Source organism: Balaenoptera ricei, chromosome 21, assembly GCF_028023285.1.
Source record: "Balaenoptera ricei isolate mBalRic1 chromosome 21, mBalRic1.hap2, whole genome shotgun sequence".
NCBI classification, from domain to species: domain Eukaryota; kingdom Metazoa; phylum Chordata; class Mammalia; order Artiodactyla; family Balaenopteridae; genus Balaenoptera; species Balaenoptera ricei.
Window position 1 is genome coordinate 18,057,792 of NC_082659.1, and position 17,263 is coordinate 18,075,054.

At 38.7% G+C, this 17,263-nt stretch overlaps 1 protein-coding gene across 4 annotated transcripts in view; it reads left to right on the forward strand.

Moving 5' to 3' along the window:
• Positions 1–17,263, forward strand: part of MTMR7 (myotubularin related protein 7) — a 101,930-nt gene that overhangs the window by 33,937 nt on the left and 50,730 nt on the right. For 2 of the 4 annotated variants that reach the window (XM_059909843.1, XM_059909842.1), the window contains exons 2-4: positions 3,050–3,172; positions 4,389–4,551; positions 12,599–12,756. In XM_059909843.1, the coding sequence (XP_059765826.1) occupies positions 3,050–3,172; positions 4,389–4,551; positions 12,599–12,756 (444 nt within the window). Of the gene's footprint in view, positions 1–3,049; positions 3,173–4,388; positions 4,552–12,598; positions 12,757–17,263 lie in introns of those variants that run through there. The other 2 variants (XM_059909844.1, XM_059909845.1) reach the window with 2 other exon arrangements.

The following is a 17,263-nucleotide window of genomic DNA, read 5'->3' on the forward strand; positions in this document are numbered from 1 at the left end:
CTTATAGATTGGTGGTGGGAATGTAAAATGGTGCAACCACTTTGGATTTGGAAAATAGTCTGGGAGTTCCTCAAAAGGTTAAACAAAGAGTTACATATGAACCGGCACAATTCCACTCCTAGGTATATATACACCCAACGTATGTCGTCATAAAAACTTGTATGAGAAAAAACTTGTATAAGAATGTTCATAGCAGCATTATTAATAATAACCACGGCTTCCCTGGTGGCACAGTGGTTGACAATCTGCCTGCCAATGCAGGGGACACGGGTTCGAGCCCTGGTCTGGGAAGATCCCACATGCCGCAGAGCAACTAGGCCCGTGAGCCACAACTACTGAGCCTGCGCGTCTGGAGCCTGTGCTCCGCAACAAGAGAGGCCGCGATGGTGAGAGGCCCGCGCACCGCGATGAAGAGTGGTCCCCGCTTGCCGCAACTAGAGGAAGCCCTCGCACAGAAGCGAAGACCCAACACCGCCAAAAATAAATAAATAAATAAATAAATTTTTAAAAAAATAATAATAACCAAAAGGTAGAAACAACCCTAATGTCCATCAACTGACAGATAAATAAAAATGTGGTATATCCATATAATGGAATATTTCTGACAGTAAAAATAAATGAAGTACTGGCACATTCTACAAATGGATGAACTTCGATTGAAACACGGATTGAAAACATGATGCTAAGTGAAATAAACCAGTCACAGAGTACAACAGACTGTACGATTCAGTTCATATGAAATGTCCAGAATAGGCAAATCCATAGAGACAGAAAGTAGATTGATGGTTGCCTAGTGCTGAGGCGGTTAGTGGGGAAAGAGGGCTGACTGCTACTGGGAACAGGGTTTCCTTCTCGGGTGATGAAAATGCTTTAACATTGACTGTAGTAGTCGTTGCACAATGATCTACACAATGCTGTGAATATACTAAAAAGCATTGAGTCGTATACTTTTAATGGATGAATTGTATGGTATCTGAATTCTGTCTCAATAAAACTGTTATTAAACCAATGAAAAGCAACACAAGAGTGTTGTTACCACTGTTATTTACTGTTATTCTGCAGGTTCTAGTGAATGCCATTAAACAAGGGGAATGAAGATATAAATATTGGAAAGGAAGAGATAAATTATTACAGAAAATATTCCTGTCTACTCAGAACATCCAAGAGACTTTAGTGAAAAAATTATTAGAACTAGTAAAAGAGTTTGGTAAAGAGGCAGTTATAAAACATACAAATAAAAATTAAGCCATAGGCTACTATCCTTACTATATAAACAGTTTTCATGAATGCATAAGAAATGATGACCACCTGGTATGAAAGTAAACCAATGATGTGAGGACCGTTTATGAAAGAGACAGACTGATGAATAACCATGTGAAAGAATGTGGAGCACTGTAGTAACAAAAGAAGTATTTTTTTAAAACCATAAGCTGGTAGGGTAAGAACACTGCTGTTGAATAACCATTCTTGATACACATAGACATTCACAAGGCCTCAGGAATGATGCAGCCACCCCCCGCATAAATTGTATGCCCCCCAAATATAGTAAATACCTAATTCGTTATTTGCCTCATTAGATCCCTGGAAATTGGGAAGAAGTGGGACAAGACCCTCAAGTACTATTCCCAGAAGGCTGGTTTGGTTCTAAGAGGAAACTGAGGCAGTGGAATGTGTGGAGTGATGTTTGCCCTTGGAGTCGTCCTGACGATCCTGAGGGGTGTCCATTCAGTCAGCTGTCCCCGCAGGGCTTCCTGGAGCGGTTGAGAAGCCTTGGGCTCTCCAACTGCATCAGCACAACAGCTTCTATGTTAGACTAAAGAATGGAGCACATATGATTCACTCGTCTCTCAGCTGCCTCATGGAAGCAAGTCACCATCCTGATTTGAGGGATGAGGGTTGAGCCAGTGTCTTTTTGTAGACGGTTGATCCTTGGCAGTAGTAAGTAGCATTGCTAAGCACTGCCATCCTTACTAGAATGTTCATCGAGTGTTTGGGGTGGCTCTGCCTTATTGGAGTCGTCGTTGCTGCTTTTTTCGTTTGCCCTGTAGAAACTGTCCTGTCATTTCCTTTACATTTCATATTGAAATGATCCCAATGCACATATTCTTGAAATTACTCTACATTTCAGAGATGTATGCTTGATAAAAGTTGTTTCCAGAAGTCTCCTGTAGCAGTTTGAATTTTAGCTCAGGGGTGAGAATTCCATTTATTAGAAAGATTTTATTATAAATATTAGCATCTTAATTTGGTAGATTTTCTTGGTAAGCATGCAGAACATCTTCTGATACTTTTTGCTCCTACTAGTTTATATGGAAGCAGATAACCTTGGGGCCATTTCTACAACTGAGAAACACATAGGAAAATACATTATTTTTTTAATAGAATGTGATTCATATATAGTTAATGTGTAAACTCAACTTTCATGCGTATGCTTCCTGCCTTAAAATTACATAATTACAGTGAAGTAAAAATGTTGACCTATTTAAAACACAGAAAGGGTATTCTTAAAGAATAGGATCTGTACATGGGGAGGGGGAAGGGTAAGCTGGGACGAAGTGAGAGAGTGGCATGGACATATATACACTACCAAATGTAGAATAGATAGCTAGTGGGAAGCAGCCGCATAGCACAGGGAGATCAGCTCGGTGCTTTGTGACCACCTAGAGGGGTGGGATAGGGAGGGGGGGAGAGAGATGCAAGAGGGAGGGGATATGGGGATATATGTATATATATAGCTGATTCACTTTGTTAAACAACACAAACTAACACAACATTGTAAAGCAATTATACTCCAATAAAGATCTTAAAAAAAAAATAGGGTCTATAACTCTTTTGTGGTACATTTAAGGTTATATTTAAGGAATTGGTGAATTTTTATCTTTTGATATACAGAATCATTGTGAGATCTAATTAAGAGGGCAAGTTTTGGTTTTTATTATTGGGAGAATTTTCAAAATCATATTTGGATTAAGTTCGAGATTACTTACTGATTGTTTTTTGTGAATAGCTTTTTTGCTCTACTATAACCCTGTCACATTGATTTCTCTAGGTTGAAAATGTCCGCTTGGTAGATGGAATATCTTCTAAAAAGGCAGCCCTTGGTACTTTGTATTTGACGGCTACTCATGTCATATTTGTGGAAAATGCACCTGACACAAGGAAAGAAACATGGGTATGCATTCCTTATTGTTGGCTTTATGTGTTTTCCATTGTTTTAAGTAACAAGTTTTGACCCTCTATTTTTTTGTTTGTCCTCAGGGTGAGGAGGGTGGGATTTGGCGTTTGGGTGTTCAGAGGACTCTTTTTGGAACGTGGGTTTTTCCTTTTTTCTGTAAAGGGTCACATCCACTTGATCTGTTTACTCATTTTAAGCACTAATTATTTGAACATCATCAAAGATAGACATAGAAATAGCCAGAGCTATAAGTGCTGCGTGTCACAGCTGTCAAGTAGAGATTCAGTAATGTTAGTGTACCAGATACAGCATCTACACAGTGCTTTATTTGCAATCCGCTTTATTTGTAGCCTCCTGTAATGCAGGCCATTTAGTCATTTTATTATGTTGTCTGCAGTTTTCTCATAATTTAAAAAAGAAAAAAAAAATCTAGGGAACAGTCCCATCATCAGGTATTTCTGCTACATAATAATGAGACCATTAGATAGTTCTTATTTTATATAGCCACCCAACCATGACATTATGACCAGAACCAGAGTCCCTGAGTGGTAGATTTTGCCTTTTCTGTAGTCTGTAGACTTTATCTTTTCAGCAGAAGGTGACAGGCACTACTTAGTGGAGAGGAATTTAAAGAATGAAGTGTTGCCACTGAGGGCTGAGCAGAGAGAGACCCTCCTGAAACGCCAGAGCACTTCAGCATGATTTCCTTTCAAATAAATCTCTTCTGCAGCCTGCCTGACCACCAAGAGCTTCGAGAACAACAATCTCACGTTGCTGTTGAACTTGAGAGCATTCCATGTGGAATTAAGGAGCATGGTGGCACCTCCCAGCGGAGCTGTCTCTAACTTTTGTTGATTGCAAGGCTTATTTTACTAACTTCTCATGACCTTATTTAATTTTAGCTACTCAGTGCATTTCAACATTTGACGGCCCAAATGTTCCCTTACCTGGACCTGTGCAGAATTGTATGCCGAATAGTTTGCTTCATATAATTAGCTTGGATATCAGAAAGCTTGGCATTGAAAAATAAAATGATAGATTCAGACAGTTGGCTCTTACCCCAAACACGTAGGTTCTTGTCATCTGAGTGCAAGCCAGCTGAAGGTCAGGAAGTGTTTCTTGTCTATGTGTGTGGCTCAGAGATCTGTGTTACTTTTTGTCCTGTGTATCTGTTATTTGTGCTTAGTTTACCCACATTAACTTTTGGTGGTAGATTCTTCACAGTCAGATTTCCACCATCGAGAAACAGGCGACAACGGCTACCGGGTGTCCTCTGCTCGTTCGCTGCAAGAACTTTCAGCTCTTACAGCTCGTCATCCCTCAGGAAAGGGACTGCCATGACGTTTACATCTCTCTCCTCCGCCTTGCAAGGCCAGGTAGGGCAGAGCGGCTCGGCATTCAGCGTGGGACCCACTCTTAAGACATTCACAGATTGTGTTGAAGAAATATGGAGAATACTTCATAATTACAGTACTTTAGGAATTATCCCAGCCTTCAGATGAGGCCAAGAAATCTGACTGATAGAGTTCCTTGTCTTTTGAGGGGGGGGGCCTCTGTCTGAGTTACTTACTCTATGAGCTTCTTTCGTTATTCATAGTTTTTATCTTGGAGGGGGTTATAGTTGTGCTTCACTTTCGGGGTGAAATCATCCCAAAGTATGCCCTTCTGATACTGTGGTAGTCAAGCCACCTTGACTGAGCCCTAAGACAAAACCCACAAATTGTTTTGTGTGGAAAACATTGATATCAAACAGGTCTAGTGCAGTTTTCCCTATTTGGGGGCTTTTAAGGTTTGGTTTCTGTTGCTTTTTGATATTAATATGTATTTCCCAAGGTTGGCATAACGAGACCTTTGTTAGCATCAGTGAATGTCCGGGGTATGTATATGTTGATTCTCCTAAACAAAACCTCCTTAAGTGTTGTGGGAAGAATGGCTGATTTGAAAAATATATGCTATCAGTTACTCTCTGGTTACATATCCCTCATCTTAGGGTCTTTAGAATTACAGCTTATTATGCTTTAAGTCTAAGAAATTTATAGCTTACTATGCTATAAATGTATGAAAATCTACACAGGTGTTTCTTGTGTATGTGGCTTGTGTGAACTGTGGGGTTCCTTTGTTCAGTGTCTTGGAAGTATACAGTGAAAGGAGGTCATTTGTATAACAGTAACATCCATGGTAGTGTTTACCCAGAAGTCATTAATAAGGGAGATAGGACATGCGCTTATAGTTACTTTACTAAATGCTTTTTGATTCAGGACAAGAAGTTTGATTGTAAACTCTTCAAAGCATTCGGTTGGGTCCTCAGATTCTTATGATACGACTGTATTGTCTGTTGAGAGCTAAGAGCTGAAGTTACGTGATGGGAACGTCAGAATCTGATCATTTTGACTTGACTTTGCTCCCCTTTCACGTCAGCCCTTTGAGGCTTTTTCATCTCAGTGTGTTGAAAAGAACTGCCGAGTTAGCCAGAAAAGCAGTTGAACTTTTTTGGAGGGCGCACTATAATTGGAACAGAAGTTCTGGGAAGATGTACGTGAGGTTGCATGCAGCAGAGAATGCGAGGGGAATTGCGCGCCAGCAGTTTCTGTGTCACTGATTAATGGATGTACCGGGTGATAAATGTGCTCTGACCGGATTAATGGGATTTAGGAATAGCCCAGAGAACTGGGAAAGGGCTGAGGCACTGGAAGAGCAGATCACAGTGGCGGTGAGGGCTCTGGCCCCAGATGACAGTGAGTGCCCAGATTCACATTGCGAGGGTCCCCAGGGAGGAACATCACTGTGTTCCCCTGCTTTTTTTTTTTTTTTTTTTAATCAGAACATTTTAAACCCCACATTTGTTTTATTTATTTTTATTTTTGGCTGTGTTGGGTCTTCGTTTCTGTGCGAGGGCTTTCTCTAGTTGTGACAAGGGGGGGCCACTCTTCATCGCGGTGCGCAGGCCTCTCACTATTGCGGCCTCTCTTGTTGTGGGGCGCAGGCTCCAGATGCGCAGGCTCAGTAGTTGTGGCTCACGGGCCTAGTTGCTCCGCGGCATGTGGGATCTTCCCAGACCAGGGTTCGAACCCGTGTCCCCTGCATTAGCAGGCAGATTCTCAACCACTGCGCCACCAGGGAGGCCCCCCTGCTTTTAAAAATATACACTTTTTCTTAAAGATGAAGTTTTGGGAGTTCAGTATTAGTTGTAGCCAGAGACCAAAGAAAGAAATTATAGTCATTAATTGAATTAAAGCCATTACCTTAGAAGATTTTTTAAAAAGCCACCAGCATTGTGAAACATTGGAATTAGAAATGCCGGTTTATATAAAACATAGTACTTTAATGAGTATGGGAAGAAGAAATAGAATCCAAGCAGCTTCACAGTTTAATGCTAAAGGCAGTGCTAAAATTAGGGCATATTACAGCCTGTCACCTTGGAAGCAGGGTGTTGAATCTGGGTGGAGGTGAGGCAAGGTGGAGGGAGTTTCCACCAGGAGTGGGGTGGCTTCTCAGACCATCCCAGGACCTTTTACAAATTACACCTTTGCACTCCTCAAGGTATTTCAGAAGAGGGGTGTGTGTGTGTGTGTGTGTGTGTGTGTGTGTGTGTGTGTGTTTGGTGGGGAAATGACTTTGAATTCCAGCAACACAATATCCATCTCTGGGGTTATTGTGGTTGGTCACCAAAACAAATCATGTGTTTTCACCTCCCCTTATGGGCACAGCTAAGGTCCTATAGAGGACACTTTTTTTTTTTAACAAAAGAAGAATGTTTGGGAGTCCATTTCAGTCAAGGCCTATGAAGGAGATAGCTTCAAAGCTCTTGAGAGTCTGTCTTCACTGAATTACGATTTCTGAGATAAGCGTAAATCAAATGACTAAAAAATTTGTCTAGATTTTATTGGTTTGTCTTTCATATGAATTCAGATTGGTCAGAATTTGGTCATGGGCTCTGAAAGATCCCAGCAAAAAAATAACGTAGCCAAATCCAGTAAGCTCTTTAATTCTTCATAAAGAAATAAGTTAAAATAGGGCTGTGGCCCAAATGAGAAAATAAATTAATGCTGTAGATCTGATGTACTAATAAGGTTATACATTTTTCTGATTTGAAGACCCCTGTTTCTCAGAGGGCTTCCATTTTCCCCATGTTCTTTCTTTTCTCCTCCCTCTAATTAGCCTCCTGCTATTTATTTTTTTGTTATCAATTATCTTTCCCTCTGTAATGTTCTTGGGCCCTTTAATATTTAAGCCATCTCTTTTGTTTATTTTCCCATTTTTTATTAAATTGCAGTATTTTTTCAGCCCATCTTAGTCCCTAATTCTTCAGCATGTTTACTATGATTTTTAAAAATCTCAGGATTGGGCTTCCCTGGTGGCGCAGTGGTTAAGAATCTGCCTGCCAATGCGGGGGACACGGGTTCGAGCCCTGGTCTGGGAAGATCCCACATGCCGCGGAGCAACTAAGCCCGTGAGCCACAACTACTGAGCCTGCGCATCTGGAGCCTGTACTCCACAACGGGAGAGGCCGCAGTAGTGAGAGGCCCGCGCACCGTGATGAAGAGTGGCCCCCGCTCGCCGCAACTAGAGAAAGCCCTCGCACAGAAACGAAGACCCAACACAGCCAAAAGTAAATAAATGAATTTATAAAAAAAAAAAAACTCAGGATTGATATAGTCTAATTTGCTTAATTTAACTTTTTACTGTTCTTATCTAAGTGCCACTCAAGCAATTTTTACAGTAACAATTTCCTTTGTATTGATGATACTAATCTCTGGGTCCTGTAGCCCTTTATTCCTAAATGTTAACTTCCACAATCCTGATGTTTAATTCGAGCACTTGTTTGTTCAAAATAGACAAGAAAGTTCTCATTTTTTTTTTAATATGCAAAATCCAATTAATAGCTGTGTTATCTTCTCACCCCTCTTTAAATGGTTTTTCAACTACGTTTATTTTCAGTTGCCTGAATTCATTAGGGCATGTAGAGCAATTTAACTTTCCTTACTTTGGGTTCTAAAACCTCTGTGTCCTTCCAGTGACTGCTGGTGACTTTTCCCTTTCCTACCTCATCCTTCACATTGTGCTGATGCTAATTCACGTGTGTGTTTCCTTTCGATTTTTTAAAAATTTGCATAACAATAATGTAATTGTATTATTCAGGTTTTACATTGGTTGTTACAAGTTTCCTTTCGATTTTTAAAGTACTTTTGATTTTAGTATAAATTACCTTCTGTTTTTCCCAGTTAGTCAATAATAAGAGAGAATGCCCCCATGTTTGTTTTTTTCTGTTTTCCTAACTGCTTTGTTCTGCCCAAAGGCTCTCTTATTTTGGTGGAATGAACACCCTTTCCTTTCTTATGGGAGGAAGGGGCAGAGGTTAGATGCCGAGACAAGGCCATTTGTAGGCTTGGTGCTTCCGGGTTGAAAGAGTTTCCACTTGATGGCCCATATCTTCTCCAGGAGTAGAAAGTGGGATTATCTGAGCGGGAAGGAGTTGATGAGAGCAGTAGGTATCCAATCGATTGCAGCCACACATGCTTCCCTGTGTTAAGGCGTGCGCTGAGCAATGATGCTAAAATAAGATAAAGTCAGTCCCATCTGTGTGCCTCTGTGCTTGCGTGGAGCTCATGCCGTCTACTTAGTCCTGAAACACTGACTTGGCCTTCTTAGAACCATAGACAAAATGCTACTCATTCTTAGTTTAATGTAGTATTTGAGAAATTGCCATTTTTCTTTCTAAATAGAAGTCTGCCGTTGTTTAGCAATTATATGATTTAGGTAGGTAAATAAAGTAAGTGCTAGAATGATTTCCACATAAGCTTTTCTGAAAATTTTTTTAATTAGAGGTGCACATTCAGTTTACTGCCCCCGTCCAAAGGCATGCTGAGGGTTTGCTTCTTGTTGGAGGAGCTCTTGTGCCCTCCTAGTCATGAGGCCCCAAGGGGCGAAGCCTTCAATGCATCCCCTGTTGAAGGTGCCAGGCCACGAGCAGCAAAAGGCATTTTATGTTGGATATGATGGCCTAGACCTTGCGATGTGAAAAGCCAGTGGAGTATTTAACGTGTTTGTTTTAAGAGTGGGTGGAAAATCAGGGATTTGGCCTTCCCAAAGCACATAAGTATTTTCTCTCAGTTCAGATTCTGTAAAGACCGGAGATTTCTCAAAGCCCTACTTTGGTTGTTGTTGGTTTTAATTTACCTACCTTACTTATCTTAATAATGTTGATTACTAAACATTCTGCTATGTATTTTGTAAGAGATGGAGATGAGGGAACAAAACATTATGAATGGGAAATATTCAGTAAAATTTACATCTTTGTTAATGGTATTTTTTAATTTCTCAGAGTAGGCAGTTCTTAGCTGAGGGCTTCTTCTGGGCTGGCTTCTGGGTAAGAAGCTTGCCCACATTAACAAGACTGAGCTTTGACTGACAAAAATGTGTTTCTCTGCCTGCATGTAGAATTTTAGGTAAATTGGGCCAAAGGTATGGTTGATCACCCTTTTCCTTAAAAATAACTGAAAGAGAAAATTTCATTATTTCAGTGGCAATCCATTCTGATGTCTCCTAATTCAAGAGTGATCTTCTTAATGTCGGTGACAAGTTATTCTTGCATTAATTTATGTGCAGTTTCCTCACCTCCTCCCAATGACAGCAAGAATGAACCCATACCTAGAAAACTATCAGTAGTCATAGAATGGTTTTCTTCTTCTACCTTTAAACCTATTTGTAGGCATTTAACAAATGGAATTTAACTTCCATTATTACCCCATCTTCATTAGATCTTCTTTCACTGAAGGAACTGAGGCTTTCTCAAGAGATTCTTTTGGCATCTTAAACAAATTGCATTTGTGGTTAACATTATGATATCAGAAGCCTGAGTCATGAAAATGGTACTTAGAGATGGAAAACATATGTCGGTGTCGAGCCGACCGTTCCCAGAACAGGATGTCAATTTTATATGCTGTCTGCTCAATTGGCTAAGATGACAAGAAACCGTTTTTACTGGAAGTGTCTGTGCTGTGTGTGTGTGTGTGTGTGTGTGCATGTACCTGTATGTGTGCATTTTCTTTGTTGAAATCTCAGTATGCTCAATTTTCAAATTTAGAAATATAACATCGAGAGAGACTGAAATAGACATAGCTTATCTCACTGATAAACCCCAGTCTTCTTGCTTCTTTTTTACAAGAAAGAGTGCATGTCTAATTCAAAAGTCTGGTACTTAAAATATGACCCTTATCTTATCATCCTTGTAGATGAGTCATTTCAGTAGTAATCAAAAGAAGCTGGAAACTTGAGTTTTGACCTTAGGCTGCCTGTGTATTTTTGCGGCCTTTTGCTGGCGGTGAGATGCTTTGTTGGACCTCCAGACACACATTTAGGAGCATTAAAGTGTCCACGCTGAATGCCATTGACAGATGAAGGAACAAATGGGATGATCTAAGAAAACTGTAAGGAGAAAGAATTCTGTTGAAAAAAAAAAAAAAGATTAGGGGGATGGTTGGAAAGAAAATATACAAAAGCAGCCCATCTGGGGAGAAGAGAGAAGGGTCTGCCTTGTGGGGGGGGGGCAGAGTGCCTGGTGGTGAAAGCCAGACTCCCTACCTCCTAGCTGTGTGACCCTGGGGACGCTGCAAAACATCCCTTTGCCTCGGATTTCTCATCTGTGCAAGGAGACCTGTCATGATGCTTACTAGATGGATCAGTACATTTAATCAGAACAGAATCTGGAATGAAACAAGGGTTCACTGAGTATCAACCACGATTTATTCTCACCAGAAATGCTTTGATTTGCACTGTCCAGTAGGTAGCTCCTATCCACACGGGGCTATCGAGGGCTTAAAATGTGGCTGGTCTGAACCAGGATGTGCTGTTTGGTGAGAAATACACATGGAATTTCAAAGACAGTACAAAGCAAAATGTATAAAATATTAATACGTTTTGTATTCCGTATATGTTGAACGATATTTTGGGTATACTGGGCTAAATAAAATTTTTTGTGAAAATTGATTTCACTTTCTTTTTACGATTTTAATGTGGCCACAAGGACATTTTACATGACATACGTGGCTTACACTGTATTTCTGTTGGACAGCGCTGGCCTAGTTGCTTCCCTCAATGTGGCAAGGCCAGAGCAAGAAAACCAAATCCTTGATCTTGCTGGGGATAGCTGTCGGGCCTGGCCTCACAAGCATAAAAGGTGATGCATGAAGTCAGAGATACCCTGGCACAACTGAAAGAAGTCTGTCCTCACACATCCTTCAACTTGCGCCTCATGAACAGGGTGCCATGTACTATGAATGGATATTTTTTAATGAATCCTGTAAATACTGTATGAATAGTACAATTATGACATTTATGTAGTTGTTAAAAGTTCCGGTGTTTCAAGTGCAAACATTTAAATGTATTCCACAGTTTTTTCAACTGTTTTGTCATTTAACACTGTTTAAGCATCAGAACGTGGCAGTGGCCTGACCTCTGTGTATCTCTGAGAGGCCATCCCAAATTTGAGCTCGACATACATAAACAAATTTGAGTTCTGGTTTTCTAAGGAATATATATGTTCTTTTTTTTTAAAATTGAACTATAGTCAATTTACAATATTGTGTTAGTTTCAGGAGTTCAGCAAAGTTATGCATATATATTCTTTTTCAGATTCTTTTCCATTATAGCTTATTACAAGATATTGAGTATGGTTCCCCGTGCTATGCAGTAAATCCTTATTGTTTATTTTATATATAGTGGTGTGTATCTGTTAATCCCATACTCCTAATTTCTGCACCCCCCCTTCACCTTTGGTAACCATAAGTTTGTTTTCTATGTTTCTGTTTAGAAATAAGTTAATTTGTATTATTTTTTAGAATTCACATAAAAGTGATATCATATATTTGTCTTTCTCTGTCTGACTTACTTCACTTAGTATGGTAATCTCTAGGTCCATCCATGTTGCTGCAAATGGCAATATTTCATTCTTATGGCTGAGTAATACTCTATTTTATATATATATATATACACACACACACATATATATATCTCACATCTTCTTTATCCATTCATCTGTTGATGGACACTTAGGTTACTTCTGTGTCTTAGCTATTGTAAGTACACGTATATTCTTAATTACTTTTTAATCTCCATATTTTATGTGGTCTGAAAATATATTCACTTTCAAAAGCAACTCAAAAAAAAAAAAAACAAGATGGGGAAGGCCATGCTCCTGAAAGAAAAGAAGTTCTTGCAAAGTTGAGTTCGGTTGTCCTGAGGTCTTGTCGTTGTTGGGAAGAGGTGGGTGAACCCACCTCAGAGACAGGGTACCCCTGGGAGAGCCCTGAGGGGTGAGGAGCTAGGCTGGCCTCTCCAGCCCAGACAGAATGCATTTGGGAAAATTTGATTCTGGCTTTGACTTGGCTTGATTTGGCTTTATTCTCCCCTTTTCTTTTTTTGCAGTGAAATATGAGGAGTTATACTGCTTTTCATTCAACCCCAAGCTGGATAGAGAAGAAAGGGAACAAGGCTGGATGTTGATCGATCTCAGTGAAGAATACAAGCGAATGGGCCTCCCTAATAATTATTGGCAGCTCAGCGACGTGAATAGAGATTACAGAGTGAGTGGAGGCATTTGGTGAAATGCAGATACTTAATCCAAATGAAACCATGATTTCACATAGTTTAGCATGACTTCTGTTTGATCTCCTTCGATTTTGATAGCTCTTTGTGGGTACAGATGTGTGGATTTCCAAGTCTCCCTTGGTTATTGCCGGCTCTGTTTCCTACTTGCACCTAGAATCAGAAAGTTTGAACAGGGCCACCTCAGAGACCATCCCCTGTAACGGATGAGGGAGTGGAAACCCGGAGAGGCCCAGCGGTGGGCCTCAGGGCCAGCACCTCCCTTCTCCCAGCCAGTCTTTTTATAGCCCAGTGAGTGACGGCTGGGGAGTCACAGAGGCTCTGCTGGCAGCTTGGCACGAGCTCCTTTCTGTGCTCACTGAACTCTTGATTGGTACACAAGGTCACCAAGAGCCTTCCCTAGAGAAATGAGGAGAAATATGTCTGCACTTACAGAAGGGAATGGGCGACGCAGGGAAGCAGGAGGGGCAGAGTGAATTCCATATTCTCCCTGAGGGTGGGCTTACGAATCAGTGTTGGCTTCCCTGTTAATTTTTAAAGTGTTTTCAGTAGTAAAAGTACATAAGAACATTGCAGAGAATTTACAAAAGAGAAAAGAGCCGGAATCCCATTGCCCTAACATTTTTCTAGAAGGTTTTAAATTTTTTCTTCATTTTTTTCTCATCTGCACAGTTCAATAACTTTTTTCTTACATGAGTAATGCATTTCATTGTTTACAATTGGAAAATGTCAGGGCAGAGGAGCCATTCAAATATATACAACAAAAGTGGAATCATACTACATATGCCTTGTGTTTTGCTTTTCTTCACATAGCATATTGTGAGTGTTACCCTGTCAATAAATGTATTTTATATCATTTTAAAACATTATATAATATGACATAGTATGGCTATATCATATTCTATCTGTCTGATCTCTAATTTTTAGACATTTAGGTTATTATTATTTTTCACTATTTTAAATAACATAGTGAGAACATTCTGGTAACTGTACCTTTGCCCATGTTAAAAGTCTTTTTTTTAAAGACAGATTCCTAAAGGTGGAATTTGTATGTCAAAAGGTTTACTCAAATTTGTGTACATATTATCAAAAAGAACTGCAGAAAGATTGTACCGATTTATATAAATTCTCAACAGTTGTGTAGGAGAATGCTTGAGTGTTTGTACCTTGACCATTAAAGAGTTTATTTCTTAAAAATCTTTTGACAGCTTGATAGTGGGATAAGTGATTTCTCAATTTAATCTTCACGCCTTAATCTCTTGAATTGTAGTTTCGTACATGCTGACCATTTATATCTTGTCCACTCTTAATTGACCATTTCTGGCTGCATATTTTGAATCCTGATTACTTTCTTCACCTTACCATATGGATTTTCTATATTGTGACAGTATTCATATCAGTAATTAAATGACTGTGTAACATTCCATCAAATGAATGTACCATAATATACTTAAATATTTCCCTATTATTAGACATTTAGATTACTCATAATTTTTGCCATATGAATAGTTCTGGGAGTAATATCTTTGTTCATCTGATTTTCCCCATATTTTAAATTATTTTCTAAGGATAAATTCCCAGGACCAATTACAAGGCATAAGAGGCTTAAATCTTTTTTTTTTTAGATTTCAAGCAGGCAGGCCATTGATGTTTTTGCTTTTGATCAGTATTTGGTTGTTAATTTCTGTTGCCTTGTATAGCAAGCAGTATATGTGACCTGTAAGATTTGAACTTTGGGGATTTTTTGAAGATTTATGTCTTCATAAAACACCCAATATTTGATTAATTATCAATATTTGATTTTATCAATGTTTTGAGTCTGGAAAAAATGTATATTCTCTGTTATTTGGGTATAAAATTCTGTCTCCTTCTAAATTAAGTTTCTTATGTTATTTTGGTCCCTTTGTTCACTTGATTTCTGACAGAGGTATGTAAAAATTTCCCATTATGATTATTGATTGGACATTTTCTCCTTACATTTCTAAAGTGTTTGCAGTATATATTTTTGAAGTTATGTTGTCCAGCACATAATGGTTTAAGACATCTGCTTGGTGTGCTTTTTATCAACTTAAAATATCCCTTTTTCCTGTGAATGCTTTGAATTCTATTTTGTATTATTATGTTTCTACTGTTTTCTTCTTTTTGTCAGAATTTGCCTGGTAGAGCTCAACTTATCCCGTTACTTTCAGTGATCCTATATGAATGTTTTGTCCTTTTAAAAAATATCTAACAGTGGGAATTCCCTGATGGTCCAGTGGTTAGGACTTGGCGCTTTAACTGCTGAGGCCCAGGTTCAATCCCTGGTCAGGGAACTAAGATCCCGCATGCCGCAGGAAAATAATAATAATAATAATTATTAAAAATAATAATAATCTAACAGTAGTTATCTTTGGGTTGTGAGGTGGAATGTTTTGTTTTTTCTCAAATTAGGTATGGTTAGATTTTGATTTTGCAGTAACTGATATCTATGACATTGTTCTAGATACTATGCTTTGTGGTTTTACTAGTCATGTTTTTCCCCTTTTCATATCTACAGCTAGATAGTTTTTTTCTTGTATTTGCCTGTAATAATTTTGGAAATATACATCTTATTGCTTTCTTCCATTGATTATTCTTCATTTTAAAACAGCTGTTTATTTATTATGCCACTCTTCCAACATACACAAAACTTTGAAAAATAATGAAATGAACAGCAGGGACCTGCATACTATGTAAGAACAAACATGGCCAATGCTGTTAAACCTCCTTAATATTCCCTCCAAATCACTTCCTGCTCCAGGGTCACTGACTGCAGTTTGGTGGTGTCACTCCTTTCTATTTATAACGTTTCTACGTTTGTAAGTAGCAGCATGTAGTATTTTTTCGTGCTTTTTTTTACACTTTCTGTATGCGGTATCATGCTGAATGTTGCTTACTGAAACTTGACTTTTCACTCAAGTTGTATTTGTGAGATTCATTGCATTTAACAAACACCTGTATAATAGTTACCACATGCCAGGCTGTGTTCTAGAAACTTAACAAATGTCAGCAGTCCTGTGTGGTAGGTGTTGTTATTATCCCTGCTTTCAAATGGAGAAACTCAGGCAGAGACAGATTAAGTAACTGTCCAAGATGTAAAGAAGTTAGTAACTGTTGAAACCTATAGCTCTTGTTTACTCATTCTTCACTATTGTATTATACTCCATTTTACAAATATACCATAGTTTAAACTTTTATTTATTCTTTTTCTTTTATTTCTCTCTTTTGTTTTACCATCTCAAATAAAGCCGTTATCTGGGTTATATATGACTCATAGTACATTTTGAGTTTCTACCTAGGAGTAGAATTTCTGAGTTAGAGGGTATGTGGATTTTAGCCTTACTAGATCTTGCCAGATTCTTTTTTTTTTTTAAGATTTTTTTTTTTTTTGATGTGGACCATTTTTAAAGTCTTTATTGAATATGTTACAATATTGCTTCCATTGTATGTTTTGGTCCTTTGGCCACGAAGCGTGTGGGATCCTAGCTCTCTGACCAGGGATTGAACCTGGTCTCCCCACATTGGAAGGCGGAGTCTTAAGCACGGGACCGCCAGGGAAGTCCCATTATTGCCAGATTCTTTTCCAAAGTGTTTGCATGGACTTACACATCTAAGATATGATTTCTCATTACACATCTAAGATATGATTTCTCATTACCGCACAGACTTACCAACAGTTGGTATTTACAGTGTTTGGCGGTATCCCTACTTATTGACCCAACAGTCTTCTGGGAATTTCTTCTAAAGAGTTAGCATAAACGCACAGTGACGTACACAGTTATTTATTGTAGCATTGTTTATCAAAGCATGTATTAGAAGAAACCCAAATTTCTTTAATAGAGGACCAGTTAAATAATTTTGGGTCTATTCGTATAATTAAATTAGTGTGTAGCCATTAAAAACATGTAGAGTATTTCCATGTACTGATAAGGAAGGATCGCTAAAGTATATTGCTAGGTTCAAAAAAGCAAGGCACAGTATCGTGAATATAGTGTGATACCTTTTATTTTAAAAAAGAGGGAGAAAAATAAGACTTGTTCATATGGATGTGTAATTGCCCCAAAGTGATAACCTAGAAAGTAGGTGGGAATGTGATGAATAGAACACAAGGATGAGGATGTGCACCTTTTTGTATTGTTTTATTTTTATAACCATGTGAATTTATTAACTAATCAAAAAGTTAAATTTGAGAAAATGCCAGTTGAATTGGTGTGAAATGGATCTCGGTGTGGTTTTCTTTACATTGCCCTGTTGTCATTTATAGCTGTTGCAAACATCTCCTCTTAGGAGATATTTATGTACTGTGCCCAGAGTATCTTTTAATCCTCAGAAGTTTTGAGCTGTCAGTGTTTCCTATTTTGTTTCATGGTTTTAGCATATTGTTTAAGAAAAAATCCTGGCCTATTCGCTAACCTTTGTCCCAATTTACACTGTATAATTTCCATAGTTACATTTTCACTAATTATG